The 12,007-nt window shown below is 34.6% G+C and overlaps 1 protein-coding gene across 7 annotated transcripts in view; it reads left to right on the forward strand.

Moving 5' to 3' along the window:
* LOC105218156 (EEIG family member 2) overlaps positions 1–12,007 on the forward strand; it is a 151,155-nt gene that overhangs the window by 119,167 nt on the left and 19,981 nt on the right. For all 7 annotated transcript variants that reach the window (XM_054227907.1, XM_054227910.1, XM_054227913.1 and 4 more), the window contains 5 exons: positions 7,570–8,328; positions 8,874–9,185; positions 9,246–9,493; positions 9,562–9,956; positions 10,094–10,176. In XM_054227907.1, coding sequence (XP_054083882.1) covers positions 8,153–8,328; positions 8,874–9,185; positions 9,246–9,493; positions 9,562–9,956; positions 10,094–10,176 — 1,214 coding nt within the window. In that variant the 5' untranslated portion in view covers positions 7,570–8,152. The remainder of the gene's footprint in view (positions 1–7,569; positions 8,329–8,873; positions 9,186–9,245; positions 9,494–9,561; positions 9,957–10,093; positions 10,177–12,007) is intronic.

Below are 12,007 nucleotides of genomic sequence, written 5' to 3' on the forward strand. Positions count from 1 at the left end.
TAAAGTACTACAGTGTGGTATGGATGTATATATACAGGCATTTATTTAAGTGTATGTATAATGCTATATTATTCACCACATACCTATAAATTTAATAGTAAGTAAGCTAAGAAATTTCTCAGTCATTCAAACTGTACGTGTTGTAATTAGGGAATTTTGTTGGAAAATAATGCGACGTACAGATAGGAACTTATTATACGAATATCCTCATTCATGCGTGTCTTTGGTTAATCAACTCATCCAATTAACGTCGTCGCCAAAAATATCACGTCACCAAGCGGCTTACCTAGTCATCAAACATGCATTTCACCGATTTTGTCGCACACTTCGCCGATCTTGTTGTTATTATTATTTTTTCTTTATTACTCTACCTCTAAACATTAGCTAATTGCAATTGCATACCAAAGCAATTGTGATAAATTTTTGATTGATAAAAAATCAAAATGCCATCTGTCTTAATGCGTAGGGTCAGCGCAATGTTGCGCCCACATATGCACCATTATCCTGTGTTGTGTGTACGCTCGTTAAGCTAAGTAATTTCCAGATTGATTTATCAACTGTTCGTGTGTGTTACATAAATCTAGCTGAAAGTCGTAATTTCACATACATATATTGACACGCCCCTTTAAATTATAGCCTTCACACACTACTTAATGGTATTTTTTTTTTTTTTTTGAAAATTTCCTTTTGTCCGTGTGCTTTCCTTTCATCTGCTTGCCTTCTTCTTTCATATATTCACTTTATTAATTTCCCTTGCATGTCGTCGATTCGGCAATTCGGAAATGGAAAAACGCCCCACATAAAACACTTTGTGGGTATTTTCTTTCCTCTCGCAAGTTAATAAGACATACATATGTATGTACTTTGATTGTTATTGTTGCATTGTGGCAGGAAATGGTCGAAAATATATGTATGCGTATGCGTATTTCTATATAAATATTTTTATATCCTTCGGTGACAATATTGACACTATGATCTTAAAGATTTTGTTAGTTAAGTTTAAGCATTTCGTTTCTAGAAAATGCTGATAGAATATTGGTACTCAAAATAAAAATGTGTGGTAACTCTAAAATGCATAAAAATATTTAAATTTTTTGTAAAAAATCAATTTTCAAAAGTACCAAATCCGAAACAAATAATTGTTTTATGCAATTGTTATCCCGTAAGTGAGCTCCCAGAAGAAACTTCAGACATTACAGAATTTGATATTAAATTCTTTATCTTTAAAAACGAGTACATATCATTTCCAATTCGCATTTTAACTGCTCTCAAATCGGCAAGCATTAGGCTCAACCCACATCGGATTATTCAAGACGTCTGTACTTGTCTGATATGACAACACCTCATAGCTTCATATGTGACAACTCACACCGAACAAGACGAAGCACAAACGAATGGTACCTGGGTATGAGTTAGAACAAAATTCGTTTTTGTGTCCTATTAGTCAAAGACATTTTTGACTAATCCGATGTGGGTGGACCTTGGATAGTTGCGAATCGAATAAGGAATTGGTATAAATCAATTAGCAGCATATGGCCTGAAACTTGTCTCTTTATAGTTTCTGCCGATTAATTAAGAGATCTAATACTGTTTAATTGAAAAAATCGTAACTATTTAATATTACTGGACAGGGTTGCCATCTCACTAAGAAAAATTTACCAAATTTATATCAAAAAACGGATTTGGGTTGAAATTTGTTAAATTTGAATTATTTTCGAAAAGAGTTGCCACCTAATTTTATTGTAAATTATTTTTATACACTCAAGAAGTTTAGTGTTTAACCATTAAAAATGTGAAAATTTAGAAAAAAATTATAAATAGTTTTTATTATTGTATAAATCAAGCACATTAATATTTCAAGCTTATTGCTACTCTGTATTAAAAGTAATTTATTTATTTATTCAATGTATTAAACAATAAATAAAAAAAAAGTTCTGAATAAAAAAATTAGAAAAAGTTTTCTAAAGTTGCCACCTAGTTAAACATTTCTTCAATTTCAGTATACTTTTTCTAGGGTTGCCATCTGTTTATATTTAAAAAAGTATATAAAAATTTAAAAATTATATAGATTTGATTCAGAAATTATAAAGAAATAAAGTGCTTCAATATTACTGTGTAGAGTTGCAAACCTATTTTTCAGAAAAAAAATATGTTAATCTTTGAAATTCATTTATTGCTTAAGAGCATAGCAATAAAAATATTTTTACTAAATTTATTAAATATTTTTTCTTAAAATAGAATATAAATAATTACATACGACACCACTATCCACTTTCAAACTGTATTTTAATATTTAGAAACTCTTTACTAACTCACCACACCAAAGCTAAACTTCCTACCTAATAGAGTTGTAGTTTTGATGGCTGCTTCCGTGATCGTTTAAGTGAAATGTGGTGATGGCTTGTCTAAAGTTTTGCTTTTCAATTTGAAAGCGAACTCTGATGAGTGGTTGCTCTGTGCTGTGTTATATTATATGTGGTGATAGTGAGCACTTAGGCGAGTTAAAAGAAGCTTTTATAAGTAAATTAGAACTCGCAAAACAGCTTGCGATGCATGAAATTGAATCAACTAACTTAAAAGGGAGCTCATAGTTGACACCATTTGCGGATGAAAAATTTCAATGGTTCTGGTACAGCTGCAGTTAAACTTTTATATATTAAAAGAAAGTAGAGAAAAAGAGAAAATGGTCTTATATTCAAAAATACAGCTTCTTATTTCTTCCATCCTTTTGAAACTGTTACAAATATATCATAAATGTTTGATATATATTTTTCATCTTGCACATCATGTTCCATTTGTGAAAAAGTAAATCACAGTTTTTCACATTATTTGCCAACTCTTCTAAACTCATTCTCCAGCTCGTTGCGCATACAGGTCAAGTTGTACGTCCCCCCACCCCCACAAACGCCACACGAAGCGCACACGTAATCGTTTAACGCCATAAAACGAACTGACTTGGTCCCTGTGCTCTTCGTTTGTAGAAAGTCAAGGCTTCCCAAAGCCATTCACATACAGTATATAAAGGGTGATTTTTTAAGAGCTTGATAACTTTTAAAAAAAAAAAAAACGCATAAAATTTGCAAAATCTCATCGGTTCTTTATTTGAAACGTTAGATTGGTTCATGACATTTACTTTTTGAAGATAATTTCATTTAAATGTTGACCGCGGCTGCGTCTTAGGTGGTCCATTCGGAAAGTCCAATTTTGGGCAACTTTTTCGAGCATTTCGGCCGGAATAGCCCGAATTTCTTCGGAAATGTTGTCTTCCAAAGCTGGAATAGTTGCTGGCTTATTTCTGTAGACTTTAGACTTGACGTAGCCCCACAAAAAATAGTCTAAAGGCGTTAAATCGCATGATCTTGGTGGCCAACTTACGGGTCCATTTCTTGAGATGAATTGTTCTCCGAAGTTTTCCCTCAAAATGGCCATAGAATCGCGAGCTGTGTGGCATGTAGCGCCATCTTGTTGAAACCACATGTCAACCAAGTTCAGTTCTTCCATTTTTGGCAACAAAAAGTTTGTTAGCATCGAACGATAGCGATCGCCATTCACCGTAACGTTGCGTCCAACAGCATCTTTGAAAAAATACGGTCCAATGATTCCACCAGCGTACAAACCACACCAAACAGTGCATTTTTCGGGATGCATGGGCAGTTCTTGAACGGCTTCTGGTTGCTCTTCACCCCAAATGCGGCAATTTTGCTTATTTACGTAGCCATTCAACCAGAAATGAGCCTCATCGCTGAACAAAATTTGTCGATAAAAAAGCGGATTTTCTGCCAACTTTTCTAGGGCCCATTCACTGAAAATTCGACGTTGTGGCAGATCGTTCGGCTTCAGTTCTTGCACGAGCTGTATTTTATACGGTTTTACACCAAGATCTTTGCGTAAAATCTTCCATGTGGTCGAATAACACAAACCCAATTGCTGCGAACGGCGACGAATCGACATTTCACGGTCTTCAGCCACACTCTCAGAAACAGACGCAATATTCTCTTCTGTACGCACTGTACGCATTCGTGTGGTTGGTTTAATGTCCAATAAAGTAAACTGAGTGCGAAACTTGGTCACAATCGCATTAATTGTTTGCTCACTTGGTCGATTATGTAGACCATAAATCGGACGTAAAGCGCGAAACACATTTCGAACCGAACACTGATTTTGGTAATAAAATTCAATGATTTGCAAGCGTTGCTCGTTAGTAAGTCTATTCATGATGAAATGTCAAAGCATACTGAGCATCTTTCTCTTTGACACCATGTCTGAAATCCCACGTGATCTGTCAAATACTAATGCATGAAAATCCTAACCTCAAAAAAATCACCCGTTACATACATACAGCTCCACAAACATCCTGCCACAACTGGGTCAATTGACTTTTTCGGTTATTAGTTCGTTTCGTTACGTATCGCCTTTGTGCTGTCGTTGCATAAACGCGAGCACAATTTACTGCAAGCGTAGTATACCTAAACGGGCCGAGCTCAACACGAATTTAAGTGCAGCTGCACTCAGCATTTATGGGTTGGCATGAATGAATGAACTGCTGACACACATGCCGTGCGAAAGCTTTAAGTATATGCGGCTATGTAACCGGTAATAAATGGGGTCATACAGGTCCCTCAAGGGGTTAGAGCTCACTTGAGTTAATATTTGTATTTATTTAAAGCGTATTTGTGTGGAGTATATAATAAAAATGGATTTATTTGCGTTGCACTGAATATTTTTATTATGAGAAAAGCGAAAAATAAATTAAATTGCTAAAATTCTGAGGGAAATTATTTTTTTTATAAAAGTTGTTAAGTAGAAAAATTTATTTTGATTTTATAGTTTTATTACAATTTATAATAAGCGCTTGGTATATGTCTTCGTTAAAGCGCCTAAAAGTGGGCTACATGCCTTTATAAAATTGAAACGTTGCCTACATTTAGGAGTGGCTTTCAAAAGCTATTAATCTCAATAGTCTATTTCAGTTTATATTTTCGTTATTTTTAGTTTTAATTTTATTTCTCTTCACTCTCTACTTCTACTCCCACATTCACGAAAAAGCTCAGACTAATTGGAGTTCGCCATACAAAATCGCACTTAGCACTTCTCCTCACTCTTTTTTTACAACATTCTAAAAAACTGTCTCCTTCCCTCTGTGGTTTGCCTTTGCAATTAATTACATTCCCAACTCCGGCGCACGCGAGCAGCTTAATCACACTCACCGTGCTCATACTCGCCATTCTTGGGTCACTCTGTGCTGCGCCATTAACTTTTGACGCGCCATAAGTGATGCATAAAAGTCCCGAGTTGTGGGTTAAGTATTATTTCAATGGGCCAAAGTGCTGATTTCGACTACACGCAAATAGGTTTGTTTGTATAACGCCCACCGGTTTTAATGATTTAATGATTTTACCGTTTCTATTTTGGTAGCATTGAGTCAGTGCTGCGCTACCACTCGTGCTACAAATTGCATGTGAATTGCTCGGCGTTGGCTTGATTGTGCTCGAAATAGCTTTGGTGCGCCTAAAAGCATGCTAACAACACCAGTGACGCGGCAGTCGCACCTATATGGCACACTTTTGAGCACTGTAGGGAAATAGAAAGGTTGAAATATTTTTAGTTTAATGATGATGGATTATTTCGACAGTTCTAATGTGTTTTCAATCAGCGCTGATGATTGATGAGTAATTTTCGGACCATTTTAACAGCAGGGAAATTGTAATCGGTCTATGAAATAAATGATAAAATAGATTTTTGGTAGCTCTAGACTATTCTCATAATTTTTTACCAAAGAAAATCCACCTTCGCACTCAAGTCCTACAGGGATCAAAAATGCGTGGCTATACATTATACATGTGTATCCGCAGACAAACACGTGTATACTTTTAGGCGCTCATGCCCTATAATTTAGAAATATGTGTTTACATTTGCCTGAATTCGCTTAGACAATACGTAAATTAAATGCTCAACTAGAAAAAGGTTGATATTCCTAGAATTTAATGGGTTGCGATTTATTTTTTCAAGAGAAAGCCTGTACTTACATTTAACCGCACTGAAAATTTTTACTCTAAATGATAGCAACGCGTATAGAAAATTGTAGTATGGAATACATTTACAAACAATTATTATCGATAATAAATAATCGGTTGTTAGAATTAAATATCGATAAAAATATTTATATATAAATATCGGAAAAATTATAAATTATCGAAAATCAGTGTGCGAAAAATAACGTCCTAAAATATTGTTATCGAATAAAATTAAATATCGATAAAAATCGGATGTTATCGAAAATTATGAAAGAAAGCGTTGCTATAAAATTATACAGGGTTTCCATTTCGTTCCGATAAACAGAAGCAGGAAAAATATATCGTTAAAAAATGTTATCGATAAAAAAGTTATCGGGAAAAATCGAAAACATTAAAATTAAAATGCTCAACAAAAGCAGGAAAAATATATCGTTGAAAAATGTTGGAAACCCTGTATAATTTTATAGCAACGCTATCTTTCATAATTTGAATAATGAAAATGAAAATAGTGAACTTTTTTGTATGAATTTTAGAAGAATCTTAGAAATATCTCCAACCGTTCAATTCTTGGGAGGATCTCTCATTTGTTTAATGAAAAAAGTAGAGAAATCCTGGAGAGTTGTTGCTCCAAATTAAGTTGAAAGTACAATATAAAGGTCGATAACACAATATCAATACCTTTTATATAAAACTCGATAACATTGCAAACTATCGAATAAAATTTATCGATTTTTTTTTAATTGTCAGCAATTAATTATCATTTATTATTAAATTGATTGCGTCAACCACATTTTCACCTACGCAAATTTCCCATATATTTTTTACAGACGTAAGCATATTTGATTGCGTTCAGCAGCTCAAATGAGAGCAGTGAACTCTAGAGTCAAATAAATTGAGCAATAATGCTTTAACTACATTAATCAGTACTTAAGCTTCATTTTGTGAATTTTTACACGCGCGTGTAAGTTTTTGCTACACAATTTAGCTGACTACTAATTTGAATCACTTATGAAAAATAATACTTATTATTTTTTATTTTATTTTTATTTATTTTTTTTTTTATTTTTATATCCATTTTTTTTTTACTTATCCATCTCGTGAAATAATTATTTCAGCGATTTCAATTTAATTTTGCATTAGAAGAGCTTAAAAAGGCATAAAATGTCTTCAAGTTTAGAATTTTCCAGCTAAATGAGTAGAAGATTTAAAGCGTTCTGCTCTCCTCCACCTCCAACTGCATTTCATTAGAGTCTGAACAACGGTAGTATGTCTTTTCAATTAGCTTTTAGTATTGTAATCGCTATGAAAACTTCAAGTGAGAGCGTAGTGTAACTGAGATGGTGCAAGCAGCCTGTTTTGTTCTCGCGTTTTAATTGAAATTGGAATCTCTAGAGCTTAAGGTTAAGTTGAGCAATTCGCTAGGCATTCAGCAGTAGCCATAACCTCACTCCATTTATGACTCTATTTTTAATTGTTTTATTAATGTTACTTTTAATTCAATTTAACTGCTCTACCTTCATACTAAATACTGTTTTTCTTCTTCTTTTACTTGCAGTTGTGGAACTTTGAATATCGACAAGGAATTGTAATGTTGAAACTACAACAAAAACGTTTGTTTTGAAGCAAATAGACAAAGCGTAAACAAAAGCAGCATGTGGCTACCAACTTAAGTGCAGAGAAGTGTTAAACAAATCAAAAATAAAAACAACAAACAAAAATAAAAGTAAAAACAACATATAAATAAGAACCAAAACCAACAAGAAACCCACCACTAAACCAAAACAAAAAAACAATCAACTAATCCGCAAAGGAAGAACGTAACAAAAGTTTTCCAGCCCTTCTGTGTCTCTGCTTCCCAAGCTTAGCTAGTGTTTTACAAGACTTTTTACTCAAAACCTCAACATTATTTAGTGTTAATTTTAAAAAAATTTTAATTTCTCATTCGCAAAAACCTCTCAAACAAACATTTTAACGACACAAGTGCGCGTGTTCTTCGTTTTTAACCACAATTTTTGGTTGTGTGCGCCGCCGATGTAATTTCTCCACGCCGCAGTCGCAGCTAATCTAGCAAGTGTTTCATTCGGTTTTTTCGGCCATACAGCGTTATCCCGGTTTGTGCGTCGATTGGTTAAAACTGTATGACATTACTTGGGCCTAGCGCCCCTGGTATGGCCTTTATGATGAAAAAGAAAAAGTATAAGTTCAATGTTGAGGTACAATTACAAGAGCTCTCCGAGGTGGCGCTTGTGAATGAGGTGCTGTTCGCGAAGATACGTCTACTGGATGGTGGTTCGTTTCAGGAGTACAGCAGCAGGTGAGACAACAACTAATTTCAGATATTGTATTTATAAGCTTTTGTTGGGGAAGTGAGAGATTCAAGTGACTTAGGACGAAGTACCGCAGCTCGGAGAGTAAGTAATCAGAAGATTTCCGGTACAAGAATGACGTAACCCGTTAGGAAAGTATCTCTAACGACGTTCATAGAAAACTCGGAATGAAAATACCAAACTATTTTTAGGAGTAACTCAATTTCTCGATTTCTGAGACCAAATTGATGGATTGAATTTACGGGTCTAAGACCTGGCGGTAATGAGTAGAGATCACGAGAGTACCATGAGCCCAGGTACAGAAATTTAAGAGATTAGGCAAAGATACACTCAAATCTTATTGTAGGAATTCTCTTTCATAATTCTTTTATTAATTCTTTTTACCAAAGTATGATAAGCTCGAGAGTTCTTTGGACTTAGAAGCTCCCTTCAGCTAAACAATTTTAAGGAGGCGGTTCTACCGCTGATAACTTTGTACCAAAATCCCACAGAATAGTATACTAAATCTTGCCTTTCATTTCAATCCAAACAGAGAGGAGGTGCGCGATCATCGTGTAGTATGGAATCGCAACTTCGAATTTCCCTGCAAAATGTCCGCCAACGCATCCACCGGCGTATTGGATCCCTGCTATTTACGCATCTCCATACGCAAGGAGATGAAGGGTGGACGTAGTTATTTTAAGTTAGGTTTTATCGATATAAATCTTGCCGAATTCGCCGGCGCCGGCCTGACGTCGCGACGCTTTCTGCTCGAGGGTTATGATTCGCGTCATCGTCTGGACAATTCCATGCTGCTGGTATCCATTAAAATGCACATGCTCAGCGGTGATATACTCTTCAAGGCGTAAGTGTAGACAATTCTACGTATTATATATTCTTAACTGAATTTATTTCTCATCTGCAGACCCACGCCGAACTTGAAGAGCAAACAGAAACCTTCTACAGATGATCTGGCCACCGCGTCGACGGGTGTCGGCCTGCAGACGCCCACCGCCACAGCGTTGCCCAGCATTGGCAGCGGTGTAGGCAGTGGCGCGTCCAGCGTGAGCGGCGGCAGTCAAGGCATACCCGTTAGTGTCGGTGGCGCTACGCTGGGTGGTGGACTCAATAGTGCGACCAGCACGCGTCCTGTCTCCACTGTGCGGGATGATGGTAAATTATAGCTGAAACTTTTGCATTTTCATTATAAAATTATGCGCTTTCCACTCATCTCATTGCAGATTTGGACCCACAAGTAGTGATCGCTTCGATTGTGACGGACTCCGGCTTGTCGGAATCTTCCGAGTCGGCTACTACACTCACCACAGAAGCGTTGCTCTTGCAACAGCAGCAGCAGCTGCAACAACAACAATTTATCGCTTATCCACCGCAAAATACGTTAGGCTCAACGACAACAACCACAACTGTCGTGACATTGACGAATGCACAACAAATGCAACCGTACGCTGGCAGCGGCGTGGGCGGCATCGGCGTTGTGACCACTATGGGCATTGTGGGTAGCAACAATTGTGGCACGACCAGCGTGAATATTGGTGGTGGAGGCCTGGGAGGCACAACTGGAACGTCGTCGATTATGGAAATGGGCCACTCGCGTAATTCCAGCAACACTAGTCAAGTGAGTATGCGAGACGCCAGCATAAATGGCAGCCGTGATTTGTGCGCTTTTAACTGTAATTTATTAATATTTTATTTTGTCTACCGTTACTTTACTCCCTCAACACCACTTTGTTGGGTGTGTGTACATTCGTGTAGATGTCGAAGGGTTCGGGTTATAGCAGTTTTTCGCACAGTCAACATTCGAGGCAAAGTTCTGAAGGCGATTCAGGGCATGCAAGGTAAGCGTTTTTGTTTGCAACACTGCAACAACAACAACAACTTATTTATTTACTATATTACCTATGTACCTACCTACTTTCGTACGTATACGTATGTATATTTGTATTGTAATTACCAATTCTCTATTTTTCTTATAAATATTTTATATACTAATTTGCCATCCAACTAATTCGAGTACAAAAAGAAAAGTAAAATGCGAAAATCCAAGCGTTTAGTTTATGTATGGTATTCTATAAATTTTGTATTAAACAGTTACATTTTTTCGTTTTTGTACACACACAAATACCTACTCAAACCAAATTAACAATAACAAAGCAACACTAACAAAAAATTTATATACAATAACTAACAACAATAACAAGAAGACGTGAAATCGTCGCAATTTTAACCCGCTAAGCTACTACTACATGACATTCATACACCTACTAAGCTACTAAGTAACAAGCAGAAAAAAACAATAACAATAACAAATTAACACATGTCTCAGTTAGTATTCTATTTTTACTAAATAGCTGATTTTAAAATAATATATTTTTTTTGAATTTTTTAAGTTTACTCCTTAATGGGTTAACTATATAGAACACACTATAATAACGGCGCATAAATTTTACTTACTTTTTTAATAGTTTAGTTATATATTACAGTTTTTTAGTGCAGACTTTTGAAGTTAAATTTTTTTTTTTCACAAAATTGCTAATTGAAATGCTGTTTTTTTACTAAATTTCCTACACATTTTCGATCTGCTAGCTTTATGGTATTTTCTTTGTTACGCTAAATTTTCCAAATTTTCTCTTTAGCCACTAATCATTCAAAAATATTACATTCTATATAATTTTGTCATTCTTCTTTCTGATTGACTTTGACGGTGCTTTTTAAAGCGCTCGTTTTTCGTCATTTTACGCTGTTATGACGGATCTACTACGTCTATAGAACTTTTATGTCCGTTAACACCTCTGAAAACTACTCAAGGGTTAACGATGAACTGAAATTTTGCATAATTTTTTTGTTTTTTTATAGTCATATCCTTTTTTTGTTGAATAGTTATTGAAATCAGTTGGCTAATTAAAATGCATTTAAAAGAACTAATTGAATAATTAATTAAAAGTGACTTAAATATTGAATTAAATATAATTAAATTAAATAAATTGCATTAAATATAATTGACGAATAGAATAAATTAATTTAATAATTTGTGATTAAAATTAAATAAAATTAACTGAATTAATTGAATTTTTAAATTAAATTAAAGCTAATTGAATTGCATTTTAAAATGTCTCCAACTCACGAAAAGAGTAATTTTCTTTTACGATAAAACACAATTGGAATCAAATCGGATAGTTATAATGAAAATTTATTAAAAATAAATAAATAATTAATTAATTGAATGACTATAATGAATTAAATTTTATTGCAAACTAAATTGAATAAACTCTAATTGAACTAGAACAAAAAAATTATAGGATTTTAAATTGAATTAAAATTAATCGAATTTTTGAAAACGAATTTCGAATCTCGAAAATAGAATTTTTATTTTAGAATTTTTAGAATTGTACAAATTGATCTAAAAAGAAGAAGACTACATTGAAATAAATTAAAAAAAAACTGAAATTAAGTTAAATTGAATTTAATTGAGTGCTGATTGACTAAATTTTAAATTAAATTTATTATTATGCAATTAGGTTATGTGGTTGTCAAAACGACGCACCTACGCCTTTTGGAGGCCCATTGTGACACCACTGGGACTGTGATCCCTCACACTATAGAGTGAAAAAGTTCACACAATTTGATATGAGCAACTTCACCCACATCCTCGAGAAAACCGCGTCCCAT

The sequence above is a fragment of the Zeugodacus cucurbitae genome, chromosome 3, assembly GCF_028554725.1.
Source record: "Zeugodacus cucurbitae isolate PBARC_wt_2022May chromosome 3, idZeuCucr1.2, whole genome shotgun sequence".
Taxonomy (NCBI): domain Eukaryota; kingdom Metazoa; phylum Arthropoda; class Insecta; order Diptera; family Tephritidae; genus Zeugodacus; species Zeugodacus cucurbitae.